The following is a 17,497-nucleotide window of genomic DNA, read 5'->3' as shown; positions in this document are numbered from 1 at the left end:
GGAAGGCTTTCAAATGCTTTTTGCGAGGCCAGCATTATCCTAATTCCAAATGCAGATAAAGACACTACAAAGAAAGAAAATTACAGGCCAATATCCCTGATGAACATAGATCAGGGGTGGGCAAACTTTTTGACTCGAGGGCCACAATGGGTTCTTAAACTGAACCGGAGGGCCGGAACAAAAGCATGGATGGAGTGTTTGTGTGAACTAATATAAATTCAAAGTAAACATCATTACATAAAAGGGTACGGTCTTTTTTTTTTTTTTTAGTTTTATTCATTTCAAATGGGCCGGATCCGGCCCGCGGGCTGTAGTTTGCCCATGGCTGACATAGATGCTAAAATTCTCAACAAAAATATCAGCAAGTCAGATATAGCAATACATTAAAAAAAGCATACACCATGACCAAGTGGGACTCATTCCAGGAACACAAGGCTGGTACAATGTTTGCAAATCAATGAGTGTGATGCATCACATAAACAAAATGAAAGATAAAAATTACATGATCATATTAATAGATGCAGAAAAAGCAATTTGATAAAATCCAGCACCGGCTTATAACAAAAACTCTCAGCAAGGTGGGAATAGAGAGATCATACCTCAATATAATAAAGGCCATATATGAAAAACTCACAGCCACTCAATGGGCAAAAACTAAAAGCATTTCACTTAAGATCACAAGACAGTGATGTCCACTTTCACCACTCTTATTCAACACTAGAGGCCTGGTGCACAAAAATTTGTGCACTGGGGGGGGGGTGTCCTCTCAGCGGGGCCTTTGCCCTCTCGCAGTCTGGGACCCCTTGGGGGATGTCCACCTGCTGGCTTAGGCCTGCTCCCCCCAGTGATCGGGCCTAAGGTGGTAGTCAGACATCCCTCTGGCAGCCCGGGAGCCCTTGGGGATGTCCACTTGCCAGCAGGGAGCAGGCCTAAGCTGCAGTCGGACATCCTTAGTGCTGCTGAGGAGGCGGGAGAGGCTCCCACCACGACTGTTGTGCTGGCAGTCACCAGCCTGGCTTGTGGCTGAGGAGAGCTCCCCATGTGGGAGCGCACTGACCACCAGGGGGCAGCTCCTACATTAAGCGTCTGCCCCTGGTGGTCAGTGTGTGTCATAGTGACCAGTCATTCCCAGTCATTCTGCTGTTAGGGTCAATTTGCATATTACCCTTTTATTATATAGGATAGAGGCCTGGTACACAGGTGGGGGCCAGCTGTTTTGCCCTGAAGGGTGTCCCGGATCAGGGTGGGGATGCTGCTGGGGTGCCTGGCCAGCCAGGGTGAGGGGCTGAGGGCTGTTTGCAGGCTGGCCACACCCCCTTCAGGTTGGAGGTCCCTGCTGGGGTGCCTGGCCAGCCTGGGTGAGGGGCTGAGGGCTGTTTTTAGGCTGCCCACAGCCCCTTCAGGGTGGGGGGGGTCCCGCTGGAGTGCCTGGCCAGCCTGGGTGAGGAGCTGAAGCTCCCAGCCTCTCCTTTTTTCCCCCTGGGATTTATTTATCTTCTATAATTGAAACTTTGTAAGAGGCCACAACCCCCTGAAAGCAGGTATCTGGAATTTATTTATCTTCTATAATTGAAACTTTGTAGCCTTGAGTGGAGCCCAGTGCCAGCCAGGGCAGGCAGGAAGATTGACTTTCTCCATCGCCGGGGCAACCCAAGCCTCCTGCTTGCTCCAGCTCCATGGCCGTCACCATCTTTGTGACAGTGATGGAGTGATGGTTAATTTGCATATTGCTCTTTTATTAGATAGGATAATACTGGAAGTCCTAGTCACAGCAATCAGAAAAAAGAAGAAATAAAAGGCATCCCAATTGGAAAGGAGGAAGTAAAAATGTTATTATTCGCAGATGACATGATATTGTACATAGAAAACCCTAAAGACTCCATCAAAAAACTAACACATTTAATAAATGAATTCAGCAAAGTAGCAGGATACAAAATTAGTATCTAGAAATGGATGGCATTTTTATACACCAATAACAAACTTGCAGAAAAAGAAACTAAGAAAACATTTACTATTGTATTAAAATGTAATAATAATAAGGTACCAAGGAATAAACTTAACCAAGGAGGTAAAAGGCCTATACTTGGAAGAATATAAGACACTGAAAAAGAAACACAGGAAGATATAAATAAGTCGAAGAATATACCATGTTAATAGATTGGTAAAATTAGCATCATTAAAATGTCGATACTACTCAAAGCAATCTACAGATTCAACACATTTCCTGTTAAAATAACAATGGCATGCTTCTCTGATCTAGAACAAATATCCCAAAAATTTATATGGAACAAAAAAAGACCCCAAATAGTCTCAGCAATTTTGAGAAAGAAAAAAGTTAGAGGGATCACAATACCGGATATCAAAATATACTAACAAGGCCACAGTAATAAAAACAGCCTAGTACTGGCACAAGAACAGGCATATAGATCTATGGAACATAACAGAAAGCCCAGAAATCAACCCACACCTTTATGGTCAATTAATATTTGACAAAGGAGGCAAGAGCATATAATGGAGTAAAAACAATCTATGCAATAAACGGTGCTAGGAAAATTGGACAGGTACATGCAAAAAAAAAAAAAAAAAAAAAAAAAAGAAAAGAAAAGAAAAGAAAGAAACTAGACCACCAACTTACACCATACACAAGAATAAACTCAAAATGAATAAAAGACTTAAATGTAAGTCACAAAACCATAGAAACCCTAAAAGAAAACATAGGCAATAAAATCTCAGACATCTCTCAGGAGTAATACTTTTGCCAATATGTCTCCAAGGGCAAGGGACTAAGGAGAAAATAAACAAATGGGACTACATCAGTGGTCGGCAAACTCATTAGTCAACAGAGCCAAATATCAACAGTACAATGACTGAAATTTCTTTTGAGAGCCAAATTGTTTAAACTTAAACTATATAAGTAGGTACACTGTTATTAACTTAATTAGGGTACTCCTAAGGCTTAGGAAGAGCCACACTCAAGGGGCCAAAGAGCCGCATGTGGCTCGCGAGCCGCAGTTTGCCGACCATGGGACTACATCAAAATAAAAAGCTTCTGCACAGCAAAAGAAACCAACAAACTGAAAAGGAAACCCACTGTATAGGAGAACATATTCCTCATTGATTCATCTGATAAATAATCTCTAAAATATAAGAGAAACTAATACAAATCAACACAAGAAAGACAAACGATCCAATTAAAAAATGGGCAAAGGACCTGAATAGACACTTTTCCAAAGAGGACACACAACAGGTCAATAGACATATGAAAACATGCTCAACGTCACTAATCATCAGAGAGATGCAAATTAAAACTACAATGAGGTATCACCTCACACCTGTCAGAATGGCTACTATCACTAAGTCAACAAGTGCTGGCGGGGATGTGGAGAAAAGGGAACACTAGTGCACTGCTGGTGGGAATGCAGACTGGTGCAGCCACTGTGGAAAATGGTATGGAGTTAAAAATGGAACTGTCTTTTGAACCAGTGATCCCACTCTTGTGTATATATCCTAAGGATCCTCAAACACCAATCTGAAAGAACATATGCACCTCTATGTTCATAGCAGCATTATTTACAATATCCATGATCTGGAAACAGCCCAAGTCCCCATCAGATGAATGGATGAAAAAGCTGTGGTAGCCCTGGCCAGTACTGCCCAGTGTCTGAAGCATGAGTCCACACATTGAAGGGTCGAGGGTTTGATTCCTGGTCAAGGGCACGTACTTGGGTTGTGGGTTCACTCTCCATCCCTGGTCAGAGTGCATGCAGGAGGCTACCCGTTTCCTTTCCTCCCTCCATCCCTCGAAATGGAAAAATATCCTCAAGGGAAGATCAACAACAACAACAAAAGCTATGATACACTTACACAATGGAATACTACATGGTTGTAAAAGAGAAGAAACTGCTCTTCTTACCTTTTGACAGCATGGAGGGACCTGGAGAGTACTGTGCTAAGCTAAATAAGCCAGTCAGAGAAAGAAAAATCCCATATGATCCCATTAATATGTGGAATCTAAAGAACAAAAGAAACTGACGAACAAAATAGAACCAGCATGGATACATGGAACAGACTGACAAATGTCAGAGGGAAGGGGGGTTGCGGACTAGATAAAGGAAGGTGAATGGTTTAGCTGAAGTATTTGCATACCCCATGGACAAAGATGACAATGTGGTGAGTATAGGGGGGATAGTTTGGCAAAGGGGGGGTGGGATCAGGGGCATCTGCAATAGTGTCAACAATAAAAAATTAAATATAAAAAAATGCCATGGTCTTCCTTTCCCCTCCCAATCAAAGTATTCACTCTTTTCAGGAGCCACAGAGAATAAGTCCATTTCCTTTAGATGCATTAAATGATCTTCCCCAGACTGCACCTCCACAATCCTTTTCTTATTTCCTTCCACCTTTACAAGAACACACAATGGAATGTACTGAGGAAACACAAAGTATTCAAGTTCCAAGAGGCATGGCGGGGTGTGATCAGGGGCAAGAACAGCAAAGAAATCAAAGACTGAACAGCCACTGGTTTTGACAAGAGGGAGCAGGCACTGGTAGTCTTTAACACAGCAATTCCAACACTTTTATTTTGTGAATGTTTGTGGGGGAGTGGTGTGGGAAAAACAACTAGACCACAAATAGTGAATAGGCTAAGCTGTGAGGTCGCACATTTGAGGAATTCAATAGTTCATTTTTAAACGAAATAGAAGGTATCTAGAAAGCTAACAGAAATGAGCAAAAACGTCCTTCTAAAAAAAACTCATCAGGACAAATGCAAGGCACATGACAAAGTACACAGTACGCTACCATTCATGTAAAAAGAAAGGATATGTATTCATAGTGATTGTGGCAGAGGGAGCAGAGGCAAAGAGGTGGATTAGGTACCAAGGAAGGGAGATCTCACTGTATTAATCATAGTGGTCATGTGGTTTTTGACTTTTGATTGCTGATAAAATTAACTAGAGACCTAGTCCCTCAGCCTGGCCTGCAGGATCGAGCCGAAACCAGCTCTCCAACATCCCCAGAGGGGTCCCGGATTGTGAGAGGGTGCAGGACAGGCTGAGGAACCCCACCGGTGTACGATCGGGGTCGGGGAGGGATGCGGGAGGTTGGCCAGCCGGGGAAGGACTGTGGGAGAGCTCCAGGGTGGGTCTGGCCCATCTTGCTCAGTCCAGATTGGCTGGACCCCAGCAGCTAAACTACCGGTAGGAGCATCTTCCCTCTGGTGGTCAGTGCATCTCATAGCGACTGATCAACCAGTTGACTGTCTGCCCCCTTGGAGGTCAGTGCACACCATAGCGAACGACTGAGTGTCCTTAGCATATCATTAGCATATTATACTTCGATTGGTTGAACGGACAACTGGACACTTAGCATATTAGGCTTTTATTATATAGGATTGTAACAATAGATTTTCTGATATTGAACCGAACTTGCGCTTGTTAGTATAAACCTAATTCAATTTTTAAGTTAACTTGCTAGGCTTTCTTTCTAATCAAGGCAAATTAAAGCTATAATGCTATACCACTTTTATTTACTAATTTTAATAGGCAAAATGTACAAGAATAGCCTGGCCGGTGTTACTCAGTTTTGGCTCAATGTAGGGGGGAACCGATGGATCGATGTTTTCTGTGTCTCTATCCTTCTCCCTTCCCCTCTCTAAAAATCAATTTTAAAAAATCTTTCTAATGAGAGAATGAAAAAGCAGATGTGGTTAAGTGTTAACAGTTGAGGAATAGAGGTGAAGGATAGTCAGGAATTCTTTGCTCTATTCTTACAAAATTTCTCTAAGTCTGAAACTATTTTAAAATAAAAAGCTCAGGTTGAGGACAGTTGGTGAGATTAGAAATTACTCCCATAATAACAGAAGCATTCTATAGTGTACAAAATGCTCTGAAATATTACCCATTTTGAACCCACAACTCTGAAACATAGTACTGATATTATTCCCATTTGACACTTAAAGAAACTAAGAATCAGAAAGGCTAAGTAAGTTGTATGGTACAAGGCAGTGTTAAGGCTGACCCAAAATCCGGTTTGCTAAATTACCCTCCTAGATTCTATTCCTCTTTGAGGTTTATCTTAATTACTAGTTACTTTCCAACTGATACAAACCTCACCCTTGACCTCTAATTAAACAATGCTCATTTTCTAATTATTTCAGATGTTAATCTCACTCTTCCAAATAAGACTAATTGCAGCTCTGGGAACAAAAACCAGTTCTACTTGTATTGTGCTCCCCAGCACTGAGCACTCCAATAAATGCCAATTCCTGCTTCTTTGCTTTTACTAACTCTCTAGCCCCATCACCACCACTGAACATACACTCTTCCACCCACATTCTACTTCTTTAAGGACCAGTGTAAGTCCAATGTACTATTTAAAAACAAGCATTTCCCTTTAGCATAGCATGCAGTCAGAGCTCTGGCTCCAAGGACAGAGAGAAGTGGGCTTAACTCGCAACTCCACAGCCTGCTGTGTTAGTAAGTTGTTTATTTTCTCTACAGTCATCATCTCCTCATTTATGAGCGGTCTCAAACTGTATCTCCCTCAAAGGGTTGGTTTTTTTTTAATTTGTTTTTTTTTAAAATATATTTTATTGATTTTTTACAGAGAGGAAGGGAGAGAGATAGAGAGTTAGAAACATCGATGAGAGAGAAACATCGATCAGCTGCTCCCTGCACACTCCCCACTGGGGATGTGCCCACAACCAAGGTACATGCCCTTGACCGGAATCGAACCTGGGACCCTTGAGTCCACAGGCCAACGCTCTATCTGCTGAGCCAAACCAGTCAGGGCCAAAGGATTGTTGTAAAGATTAAATTAGGTAATGCAGACCAAGTGCTTAACAGATGCAAGTAATAAGCGTACACTAAATGTTTTTTTAAAAAAATATATTTTTTATTGATTTCAGAAAGGAAGGAAGAGGGAGAGAGAGATAGAAACATCCATGATGAGAGAGAATCATGGATAGGCTGCCTCCTGCAAGTCCCCCACTAGGGATCGAGCCCACAACCTGGGCATGTGCCCTTGACCACAATTGAACCTGGGACCTTTCAGTTCGCAGACCGATGCTCTATCCATTGAGCCAAACCAGCTAGGGCAGCGTACACTAAATGTTAACTACAAGACACCAAATACAAAACAGTACACCAGGCTAAGGTTGCAACCAAAGAAGGAAGAGCATACAGTAGAAAATAGAACTGTCACTTCTTAAAACTGCTCTCATCAAGAAGACGACAAGGTCAGAAGTGTTCAAGAGGACATGGGGAAAAAAGGGAACCCTTGTGCACTGTTGGTGGGAATGTAAATTGGCTCACCTACTATGGAAAACAGTATGAACAGTCCTCAAACATTTTTAGAGACAACTACCAATGACCCAGCAAACCTACTACTGGATATATATCCAAAGGAAATAAAAACAGAATATCAAAAAGATATCTGCAGTGCTGGCCTGTATTGCCCAATAGTTAGAGCTCCACTCTCCCACACCCCACTCCTACTCCCTTGCACCAAAGGGTCTCGGGTTCCCAGTGAAGGGCACACACCTAGGTTTGCAGATTCCATCCCCAGCCAACCAGGGGGCATGCAGGAGGCACCAATTAATGTGGCTCTCTCACAAGGATGCTTCTCTCTCTCTCCCTCTCCCTCTTCCTCCCTTCCTCCCTCTCTAAAAATCAGTGGGGAGAAAATATCCTTGGGTGAGAATTAAAAAAAACAACAAAAAAGATATCTGCACTCCCATGTTTATTGCAGCATTATTCATGATTGCCAACATATGGAAATAACCTGTGTGTCAATGGATGAAGAAGATGTGATACACACACATACACACACAATGTAATACTATTTTATCATGAGAACAAAGGAAATTCTGCCATTTGCGGTAAAATGGATGGACCTTGAGAGCATTATGCTAAGTAAGCCAGACAGAGAAAAACAAATACTGTATGATATCACTTATATGTGAAATATATAAAAAATGAACTTACAGAAACAGGTGGTTACCAGGAGGTGAGGGAATTGACTTACAACTTAGAAGTAGAAGAGGAATAAGTTCTGGAGAGCTAATACACAGAATAGTGATTACAGACAATACTATAGTATATATTTCAAAGTTGCAAAAAGACTAGGTTTTTAATGTTCTCACCACGCAAAAACTATGTGACATGCTAGAGGTGTTAGCTAATGATTTGGTGGCAATTATATTGGACTACTTAAATATATCACATCACCATGTTGTACACCTTAAACTTATACTAAGTTAGACATCAAGTATTTCTCAACTAAAAATACAAAAAGAAAAACATGCCAGGGCTAGAGGGATACTTTCTTAACAAAGGGCATGTACCCAAAGCTCACAGCTCACATCATACTTATTTTTAAGACCAAGTGCTTCTCCTCTAAATTAGAAATAAGACAAAGATGTCTGCTTTAGCCACTTCCATTCAACACTGTACTATATGTAGCTTCTAGTCAGAAAATTAGGCAAGGAAAATAAACAAAAGGCACCAAGATCGGAAAGGAAATTAGAAAACTATCTCTATTCATAAATGACAGGACCATCCTATATAATAAAAGGCTAATATGCAAACTGACCAAACAGCGGAACGACCAGCTGCTATGACGTGCACTGACCACCAGGGGGGGCAGATGCTCAATGCAGGACCTGCCCCCTGGTGGTCAGTGCACTCCCACAGGGGGAGCGCAGCTCAGCCAGAAGCCCTGAGCCGCACTCCCACAGGGGGAGCGCAGCTCAGCCAGAAGCCCTGAGCCAGGCTCACGGCTGGTGAGCTCAGCTGCGGTAGTGGGAGCCCTAAGGACGTCCAACTGCCCCATGGGGAGTGGGCCTAAGCTGTCATTTGGACATCCCCTGTGGGCTCCTGTGAGAGGGTGGGCTGGGCTGAGGGACCCTCCCCCCCCCCCACTTGCAGGAATTTCATGCACCGGGACTCTAGTATATACAGAAAGTTCTAAGGAACACACACACTCTATTGGAACAATAAAGGAGTTCAGCACAGATGCGGAATACAGGATCAACACACACAAATCAACTGTCTGATGTGCTACAATGTAGATGAGCCTTGAGGATATTGTGCTAAGTGAAATAAGCCAGTCAATCAGCACCTGGATCTGCCAGGGACCTTGATGCTACAGTCGATAAAAAAAAAAAAAAAAAAAAAAAAAAAAAAAAGCCAGTCACAAAAGGACAAACATTGTGATTCCACTTATATGCAGTATGTGGAACAAATTTATAGAGACAGAAAGTAGAATAGTGGTTGCCAAGGGTTGAGAGGAGGGGAGAATTTTGCAAGATGAAAGACTGTGGAGATGTATGGTGGTGATAGCTGCACAACATTGTGAATGTGCTTGATACCACTGAAATGTGCACTCAAAAAATGGTTAAGATGGTAAACCAGATGTACCAACTTTTGTGCTTCAAGGGACATCAAGAAAAAGTGAAAAGACAACCCCCATAATGGGAAAAAAATAGTTATAAATCACTTTTCTAATAAAGGATTTATATTTAGAATAGGTAAATTCTTACAATTCAATAAAAATATAACCAAACTTAAAAATGGGCACAGATGAAGTACTGACAACACACTACAATATGGATGAACTTTGAAAGCATGGTAAGTGAAACAAGCAAGACACAGAAAGCCGCATATTGTATGATTCCATTTACATGAAATGCCCAGTAGGTAAATCCATAGACACAGAGTATAGATCTGTGGTTGCCAGGCGTTGGGGTTAGGGGTGAATGGGCAGTGAATGCTAATGGGCACAGGGTTTTTTGTTCCAGGGTCGGAGGAGGGATGATTAAAATGTTCTGAAATTAGGGAGTTGTGGTAATTGCATAATTCTGAATATACTAAAAATCACTGAATTGTATAATTTAAAAGGGTTAATTTTTATCTCAATGAAGCTGTTATAAAAAAAGAGAGAGAAACTGAAGGGAACATTCAGAGAAAAAGGAGTTGAGGATAGAACAAGAGGTACAGGGCATAAAGCTAAACAGATAGCTGAGCACAGACTAGAGTTTGGACTTAAATTCCAGAGTCACTAGGAGAGCAAGCAAAGCTTTCTAAGAAATAGTAAGCGCCAGGCTTAGAACTGTGGCTTGAGGGTGACTAACCTGCAGCAGAGTGGAGAAGGCACACTTTATGTCCCTTTCTATCTGACATGTTAAGAGTCTCACTTATATGCCTTACATTACACCCAGGGAATCACACATAGAATATTAAGTAAACCTAATTCTCTAACACCTTTTGTATGGCCAATTATCAAAGAGTGAAGTAACGCTTAAAAATGCATTTAATATCACCACCACATTTAAGCACCACCAGCACTATTTGTGTTTTAGGGGGAATTTCAAAAGAATAAAAGAAGGGCCCAAAGTCAACAAAACACAGATGTCAAAATTATAAATGTATTCAGTATCACTGAAGCAAGCTGCTTAATAAATGTTAGCTGACTTAAAACCACTAGTAAGAACAGCAAACAAGTGACTTGATTTAACCTTGTTTATTATACAAAATCCAATCAATCACTGTTTGCAGAAAATATCTCAAAGGTTCAAAGTACAAATTCCGAAACCAGGTTTCAATTTGTTTTGAGCATTCCATTAGAGCTGGGAAATCAGCTGAGTCATCGTCATATAACATACTATAGTCCTGCTGAAAATTCAAAATGCTGTTCCCTAGTTACAAGAGTAGAAATGCTAGGGTTCTGCTTCACAGCCAACTCACAGAGTATGTAAATCACTTAAAAATAAGACTACCTTAGTAAGAAACTTAAACTATATTAGTTTTGTGTTTGTTTTGAAAATAAAAACTATGCCTTAGTAGAATGTTAACTTTCTCTCTTTTGAATCTTAAAATCTCCATGACCCTTTGCCATCTGGTCTCTCTGGAATTCAGGACGAGAAGCCCTGTTCTGGTGGCACAATGCCACCCTACTTCAATAGGGCATTCTTTTCAAGAATGCATAGCACAAGTCCAGGCCCTATGTTTCATTCTTTTACCAGGGTTATAAGTTTGTCACCAGTGAAAGCTGAAAACAGGCAACTCTGATGTCTAAAAGGGAGCTCCCTTCTGGATAACGCTTCAACAAGGCCTCAATCATTACAACTGATCAATTTAAAGATCTGTAATTATTGTAATTTCAGCAATTTAAATTACTAGTTTACTAGTAAATGAATTGTCTAGCACATTGTAAAATAAAAGAAACTGAGTTAGTATAAGGTAAACATAGTGCATACTAGGTAAACTGTTAATTTACTTTAAAATGGTGTGTATGGGAGGGTGGCAGGTGATACACTGAGAACCAACACGTCACCTATGTGATAGTCCTGCAAAAAAGGTCTAACTGAATCTAATCACAGAAACAACCAGATAAATCCCAACTGAAGCCTGCAAACAGGACTAGTCTGGATATTCCAAAATGTCAGTCATGAAAGGGGAAGAAAAGGACAAGGAACTGCTCCTGATGTAAGGAATTACAGACAAGGCAACTAAATGCAGCCCCGGATTAAGGCATTGAGGCTTAAATTCATATTTAACATATTTAAAAACACGTTGTTGGAACAGCGGGGAACATCTGAATATGGACCCAATAGACAGTAACAAAGTTAACTTCCTTGTGCGTGGTGATAATTTTTTGTTGTTACCTAGAATGCCCTTGTTTCTGGGACATAAAAGTTGTTTAGTGGTGACATGGCATGAAAAACTAATTTGGCAAATAATTATACTTGGTAAATCTAGATAGAGGCACAGTACAGGTGTTCATTGTACCATTCTTGGTTCTTTGCTTAGGGTTAAATTTTTTAAATTGCAAATGCGAGGACATTTTTTCGATTTTGAGTGAGAGATGCATCATAAATCAGTATGAGCAGAATGCATACAGCAAATACCTACTTTAGTCTTTGCAATCATGAGCGAGACTTTTGAGGCTGTCATAAACACAACTGTAAAAGACTTTAACTCATACTTGCAGACTGACGTCAGATGCCAAAATTCACAAGAGATTACAGAACAGCACTCGGATTTTTTCATGACATTTATATTTAAATTTCCAGAAGGTTGTTACACATTTAAAGATAAGCTTAGCTGGTGATTCATTTATTCTATCAACTGATTTACCATATAGCTGCTAGGGTAAGCTAGAAAGAAACCTATCAATATAAATTTGCTGGCCTACAAACCATTTCACAAGAAAGCAGCAGAAAAACTTAACCAAATCAAATGACTGTTTTTCCAGAGAGAGGTTGATGAATTGCAGGAGCAGGATCCACGCTCCCTAAGGGACACCAAATGCCCTGGTTTATGCCTGTTGTTCCTCATCTTTTCTTATTCAGCATTTGTCCCAGGCAGGCAAAAGCACCTCCAATACAAATGTCTCAGTTTAGATGCTACATCATGCAGTACTACAGTGTCACCAACTTCTCTTATATGATGGTATTTAATGTTGGTTTAGAAAAACAAACAGCATAACCTGAAGCAGGTCACTTGTGCTTTAGACAATATGACCTACATTATGGTAAATTCCTTACTAGAATGGGCGCAAAATATAGAGAAAAATTGTTCTAATGTTTTTAGAAAGGAGAAACCAAAGCTATCCTTTTCTCTACTGTGTAATGTAGAATACAACACTGCACAGGTGTAGGGACAGTGGGAGTCAAAAGGCCTGTCACTTGTTAAGGGAATAGAACCTTGACTAAGTTATTGGCTCTGTCTCAACCACAGCTTTCTCTTGTGTAAAATGAAGGGATCAGAATGCTGACTGGTCTCTACTTAATGTCATGGTCCAGCTCTAAATACTCAGTAATTCCATGATTTTGGCCTCCAAAATGTTTTTTTTTTTAATTAAATCAGTTGAGTTAGACTTTTTTATAACTAGAAAATGATACTTATCTTCCTTCCCCAAACTCCTATTTCTGTTCTGACCTCTATTCTGTTCGGAGGCTGAGTGACTCTCCCATTCACCCAGGATGCAGGACCACTTAGACCCCTCTGACAACTCATCCCTGGTTCCACTTCCTCAGTGACTTTTTCTGTCTCACCTTTTCTATCACCACTTCAATTCAGGTCTGCATCACCTTTTGCCTAGATCACTAGTTATCATTGTATCATCTTGCTACTTTGCCGAGAAACATATAATAGTTCCTCAATCTGATATTCAAGAACCTCTCCATCTGCCCCACATTTTTATGCCAACTGAACTACTCACTGCCATTTCAAAATTCCCTGTACTTTCTGGATTGTATGCCTTTACCCCCGCTATTCTTACACTGCCCTTTTCTCTGCTTTTCAAAATCGATTCCATTATTTAAAGCTCAGTTCCAATGGCACTGACATTACACCTAACTGTTACAGTTCCCTCTTTTCAGTGTCCATGATACTAACATAAAGAGACAATTTTACTGGCCAACAGAGGAGAAAGATAGCTTACCTAGGGTGGTAAACTAAAATTATCTCTTGCGCCAATTTTATTGACTTGTTTCCCTGGCACAGGGTCCTGAGAACTTGTAACTTAGCAGAGGAAAAGGAGAATTTCTGGCAATACGAATTTGACATTTCAGATGCTAGAAGCCAGGGGTCCACACAATGGGATTTACACTCCCATGGTATTAAAAGATGTTTAAATTAATGGAAATTAATTTAACATTTAAAGATTTAACATTAACATGGTTATCTTCAGAAAAAATGCAAAGCTCTAGAACAGTGGTTTCCAACTGGGACAATTGACCCCCTCCCCCAAGGGGGGTCCTGGCAGTACATGAAGACATTTCTGAGAGTCACAATTGCATGGAGAGTGTTACTGGCAGATACTAAACAGTCTACAATGCATAGAGCAGACATTACAAAATATAAATGATCTGATCCAAAACATCAACAGTGCCCAGGTGGAGAAACTTTGATCTAGAAGAATTGCATGTATTTGTGGTTTCTGCCTCCCCAAGATATTCAAATATTTCAAGATGAAAAAGCATGTCTCTAATCAGAGACAATACAGTCTGAAGCCAGACAGCTCCTCCAATTTCCAGTAGCAGGATCCCCTGAAAGTTACTTAACCTTTTTGTGCCTCTAAGTCTTCATCTATAAAACAGGGATAATAAGAGCACCTACCTCACAGAATGTGCCAAGAATCAGATGAGTCCATTTAAAGTCCTTGGGAAAGTGTACCAGGCAGATGTAAGCATTCAATAAATTTAGCTACTTTCATTCCTCTCCCCCCTAGGGCCTAGTCTTGCATTTGGAACGTAGAAGATGCTCAAGAAATGTTTACTAAGTGACTAATGCCTGGTCTTCCTGAGGAGGGCACAAATAGGTAAAGATAGATAAATGCTCTTTATCTGGGAAAAAGGAAGCAAGAGCTAAAGGTGAAAGGAAGCATTTGCCCACCTACTCACATCTCTCCCTCCACAGAACACTTTCACCCTCTAGGAAATGTGCCCCTCTCATGGTCCTGAGGACCCACTATCCTGTAACCTCCTTCCTATTTTCCTTTTCGTCCCTTCTGACCAACTGACGATGCTCATTCATAATGAGATGGTGTCCTGTTCGGACCCCTACCATCATCTACCCTGTATTACTTACTTATGGACTTATTGTAGTCCTCCTGGTAGACTGTACAAGCTTTCCATGGCTAGGGACAACACTCGACTCCTTTTTATATAACCCAAGGGCCTACAGACCTCCGCAACTGTCAGACCCAAGCCTGTCCTTTTATACATGAGGCACAGAGAGGCTAAGTGAACTGCCAAGAGTCAAGGTCATATTTTAGTGGTAGAGTTAGGATTCAAACTCGATACTTAGCTGATACAGAGAATCCAAGTTCTAGCTAACTGACTGTAATCACATATGAAAACTGTATCTGCGGTAGAGACCACTTTTTAATTAAGTCCCAGAAAACCTCTACAGGAATTATACTGATGGTTACCTGACAAAGCAAAAATGGAGGGAGAAATAGACCCCAACTCCCAGCTCCTTCCTGCTGCTGAAATTCCACCTTAAAAACTCCACCTGTTTTGTATCTTTAACATTTCCTTAATAGCTTTTGACAACAAAACTTATTTAAATGTCCAAGAACAGTTAAGTCAGTGATGTCAGGCTTAATTTCCTTTAAATGGATCCATAATTATTTTAAGTAACAGAAAATCTCCTATTTGGTAGTCAGTGACACCCACCCTTCACCAACTGAACAGAATCTTGAATGATCACTCTAACAGATTCTTATCTCAAAAACTCCCAAGACCAGCAATCTGAAATGATTCTATATGGCAAAAAACAGCCAGGCAATTGGCATCGTGTGTTAACGTCAACATAAACCTAAACCTTACAATCATCAAGCACAGGCTACACGAAGATCTGAGGCAGGAGAGATGTTATTTTATTCTGTTCAAGTGAAACAACGCTGTTCACTTACTAGGCTAATCTAGAAGTTTCCCTGAGTGTCCCAAATGATGCAAAGGAAAGCAGCGAAGAGGAAAGGAAAAGTCGGTAAGACAGACAGTGAAAAGGAGCTACGCATGGGGCACTGACTGCTTTGACGCTTAAGCAATTACAGCTCAGTAAAAGTAAACAATTCCATAAACTCGATGCCATAAAGGCATCATTTAAAAACAAACAAACAAAAAACACACACTCCCTCCGTGGTGATGATTTCAGTTACCAGTGCAAAAGCACTCAAGCCCGGTAAGAATGATAACCACGTCTCAGGAACATATTTTAAATTAATTTACCAGCCTATGAAAGAGCGGGGGCACGACCCGTAGCTTCCAAAGAAAACAAAACGCAGTTTCTGCTCGGTGAAGTTCAAGGGCAAACCGTTCCCGGTGCAACAGAACCCTCCTGACTACAGTGTGTGTGTGTGGGGGGGGGGGGGCGAACACATAGTATCTTTCTATAAAGACAACAATTTGAGTTACAAAGTAATAACGGGGAAGCCAAAACAGTTTGACAGCACGCCCTCGGGGCGGCCTCCGCCGTGAGTCACACAATGCCTGCACCGCTCGCCACGGTCATTAACGCACACGTCCCCCACCCCAGGCTCCGAGGGGAGGACGCCTTCGCCAAGTTTACGGGGCTCGCTCCTCGCCGGCCCCCCATCAAGGCCCACACGCGCCATGACGCGGCGCCCGCAGCCCGCAGCCCCGCGGCGGCCCCCTCCCGGTGTGCGCCCTGCGAGCGGGGAAAATGACACAGGGAACCCGCGGCCCCAAAGGCGCAGAGCGGGGCTCGCGGCGGCCGGCGCGCGCCTCACCTGCTAAGACTCCTCTCCACGTCTTTGGTCGCGTTAGCTTCCAATTCTCTGCAAAGAAAGAAAGAGGGAGAGGGGGACGCGCCTGAAGCGGGGCCGCTGCGGCAGAGGCGGCGGCGCGCCGGTGGGGGAGGGGCGGGCCCGGCGGCCGCGGGGCTGCAGCCCTCGGCGCCCAGGGGCGGCCGGCGACCCCCGCGGCCCCGCGGCCGTCCGCGCCCGCCGCCGAGCAGCCCGCGCCCCCGCCCAGGCCCGCGGCTCGGGCGCCCGGCCCCCCGCCACCTCCGGTCGCGGGCCCTGCGGCAGCGCCCGCGGCTGCCCCGGCGGAGGAGGCCGAGCGCCGCTCACCTCATGTGTAAAGTGCACGCGCGAGTGGGGCGGGCGAGCGAGGCCGCGAGCCTCAAGCCCTGCGCAGCGCCGCGGGGACAGGCCCGAGCAGCCGCGCCAGCGCCATTTTCTACACCGACCCGCCGCCGCCGCCGCAGCTACCACCGCCGCCGCAGGCCCCAGGCCGGAAGTGAATGCCCTGCTCCGCAACCCCTTCCGGGGCGCCCCGCCAGCCGCCTCAAGATGGACGGCCTAGCAACTGGGCCGGCGCGCCGGCCAAGCCCGTGGCAACCGCCGGGGCGCGGGCGCTGCCCCCCGCGCGTCCTTCCCGCCGCCGGCCGGGCGCCCCGCACAGCGCGGGGCCGGGGTCCCGAGCCCGACGGTGTCGCCGCGCCGCTGCGATGTGACGGAGGCCTCCCCTCTGCTGCGACACTCGTTCCCTCTCCTGCGCCGGCCCCTCCCCCACAGAATCACGCCAAAAAAAAAAAAAAAAATTCCGAAACCGCACATTCTGCCCCTGCGGCAGCCGGAGGAGCTGGCGCAGCGGCGGGGAGGTTTGACCTTGAGCGGCTGTTTAGCTCTGCGCCCGCCTCCGGCCGGGAGCGCACCCCTGGGCGCGGCGGGTGTCCGGGCGGCGTCCCACCCCTGGAGGCCGCGGCCCGGCGCGTGCGGGAGTCCCTGCCCGGGGAGCACGCCTCGGGTCTGCACGCAGTCCGTGCACAGAGGCAGCCCGGCCCCGGGGATGGCGGCGAGTCACTGTCAACGCCACCGTGTCCGGCGTGACGGGGGCAGTCAAACCTCCCCTGGTGCGAGGACATGGATGTCCAACCGCAGGGCACACCGACGAAAGGCTGAAATTCTGCAGCCCTGACCGCAACTTAGGTGTAACTTTAATCCATGCGCGCGGGGTGGCCGT

General features: G+C 43.9%; 1 protein-coding gene across 14 annotated transcripts in view; it reads right to left on the bottom strand.

Annotated features, from left to right (window-relative positions):
• TNRC6A (trinucleotide repeat containing adaptor 6A) overlaps positions 1-17,011 on the bottom strand; it is a 94,784-nt gene extending 77,773 nt beyond the window's left edge. For 6 of the 14 annotated variants that reach the window (XM_059692115.1, XM_059692113.1, XM_059692117.1 and 3 more), the window contains exons 1-2: positions 16,603-17,006; positions 16,261-16,308 (exon numbers count right to left, since the gene is read on the bottom strand). In XM_059692115.1, coding sequence (XP_059548098.1) covers positions 16,261-16,308; positions 16,603-16,607 — 53 coding nt within the window. In that variant the 5' untranslated portion in view covers positions 16,608-17,006. Of the gene's footprint in view, positions 1-16,260; positions 16,309-16,602 lie in introns of all 14 variants that reach the window. The other 8 variants (XM_059692114.1, XM_059692111.1, XM_059692112.1 and 5 more) reach the window with 4 other exon arrangements.
• Between the last annotated feature and the right edge of the window lie 486 nt (positions 17,012-17,497).

This window comes from Myotis daubentonii, chromosome 4 (genome assembly GCF_963259705.1).
Source record: "Myotis daubentonii chromosome 4, mMyoDau2.1, whole genome shotgun sequence".
In the NCBI taxonomy this organism is placed as follows: domain Eukaryota; kingdom Metazoa; phylum Chordata; class Mammalia; order Chiroptera; family Vespertilionidae; genus Myotis; species Myotis daubentonii.
Note: the sequence above shows the minus strand (reverse complement) of the source record. Positions and strands in the feature narration are given on the sequence as shown.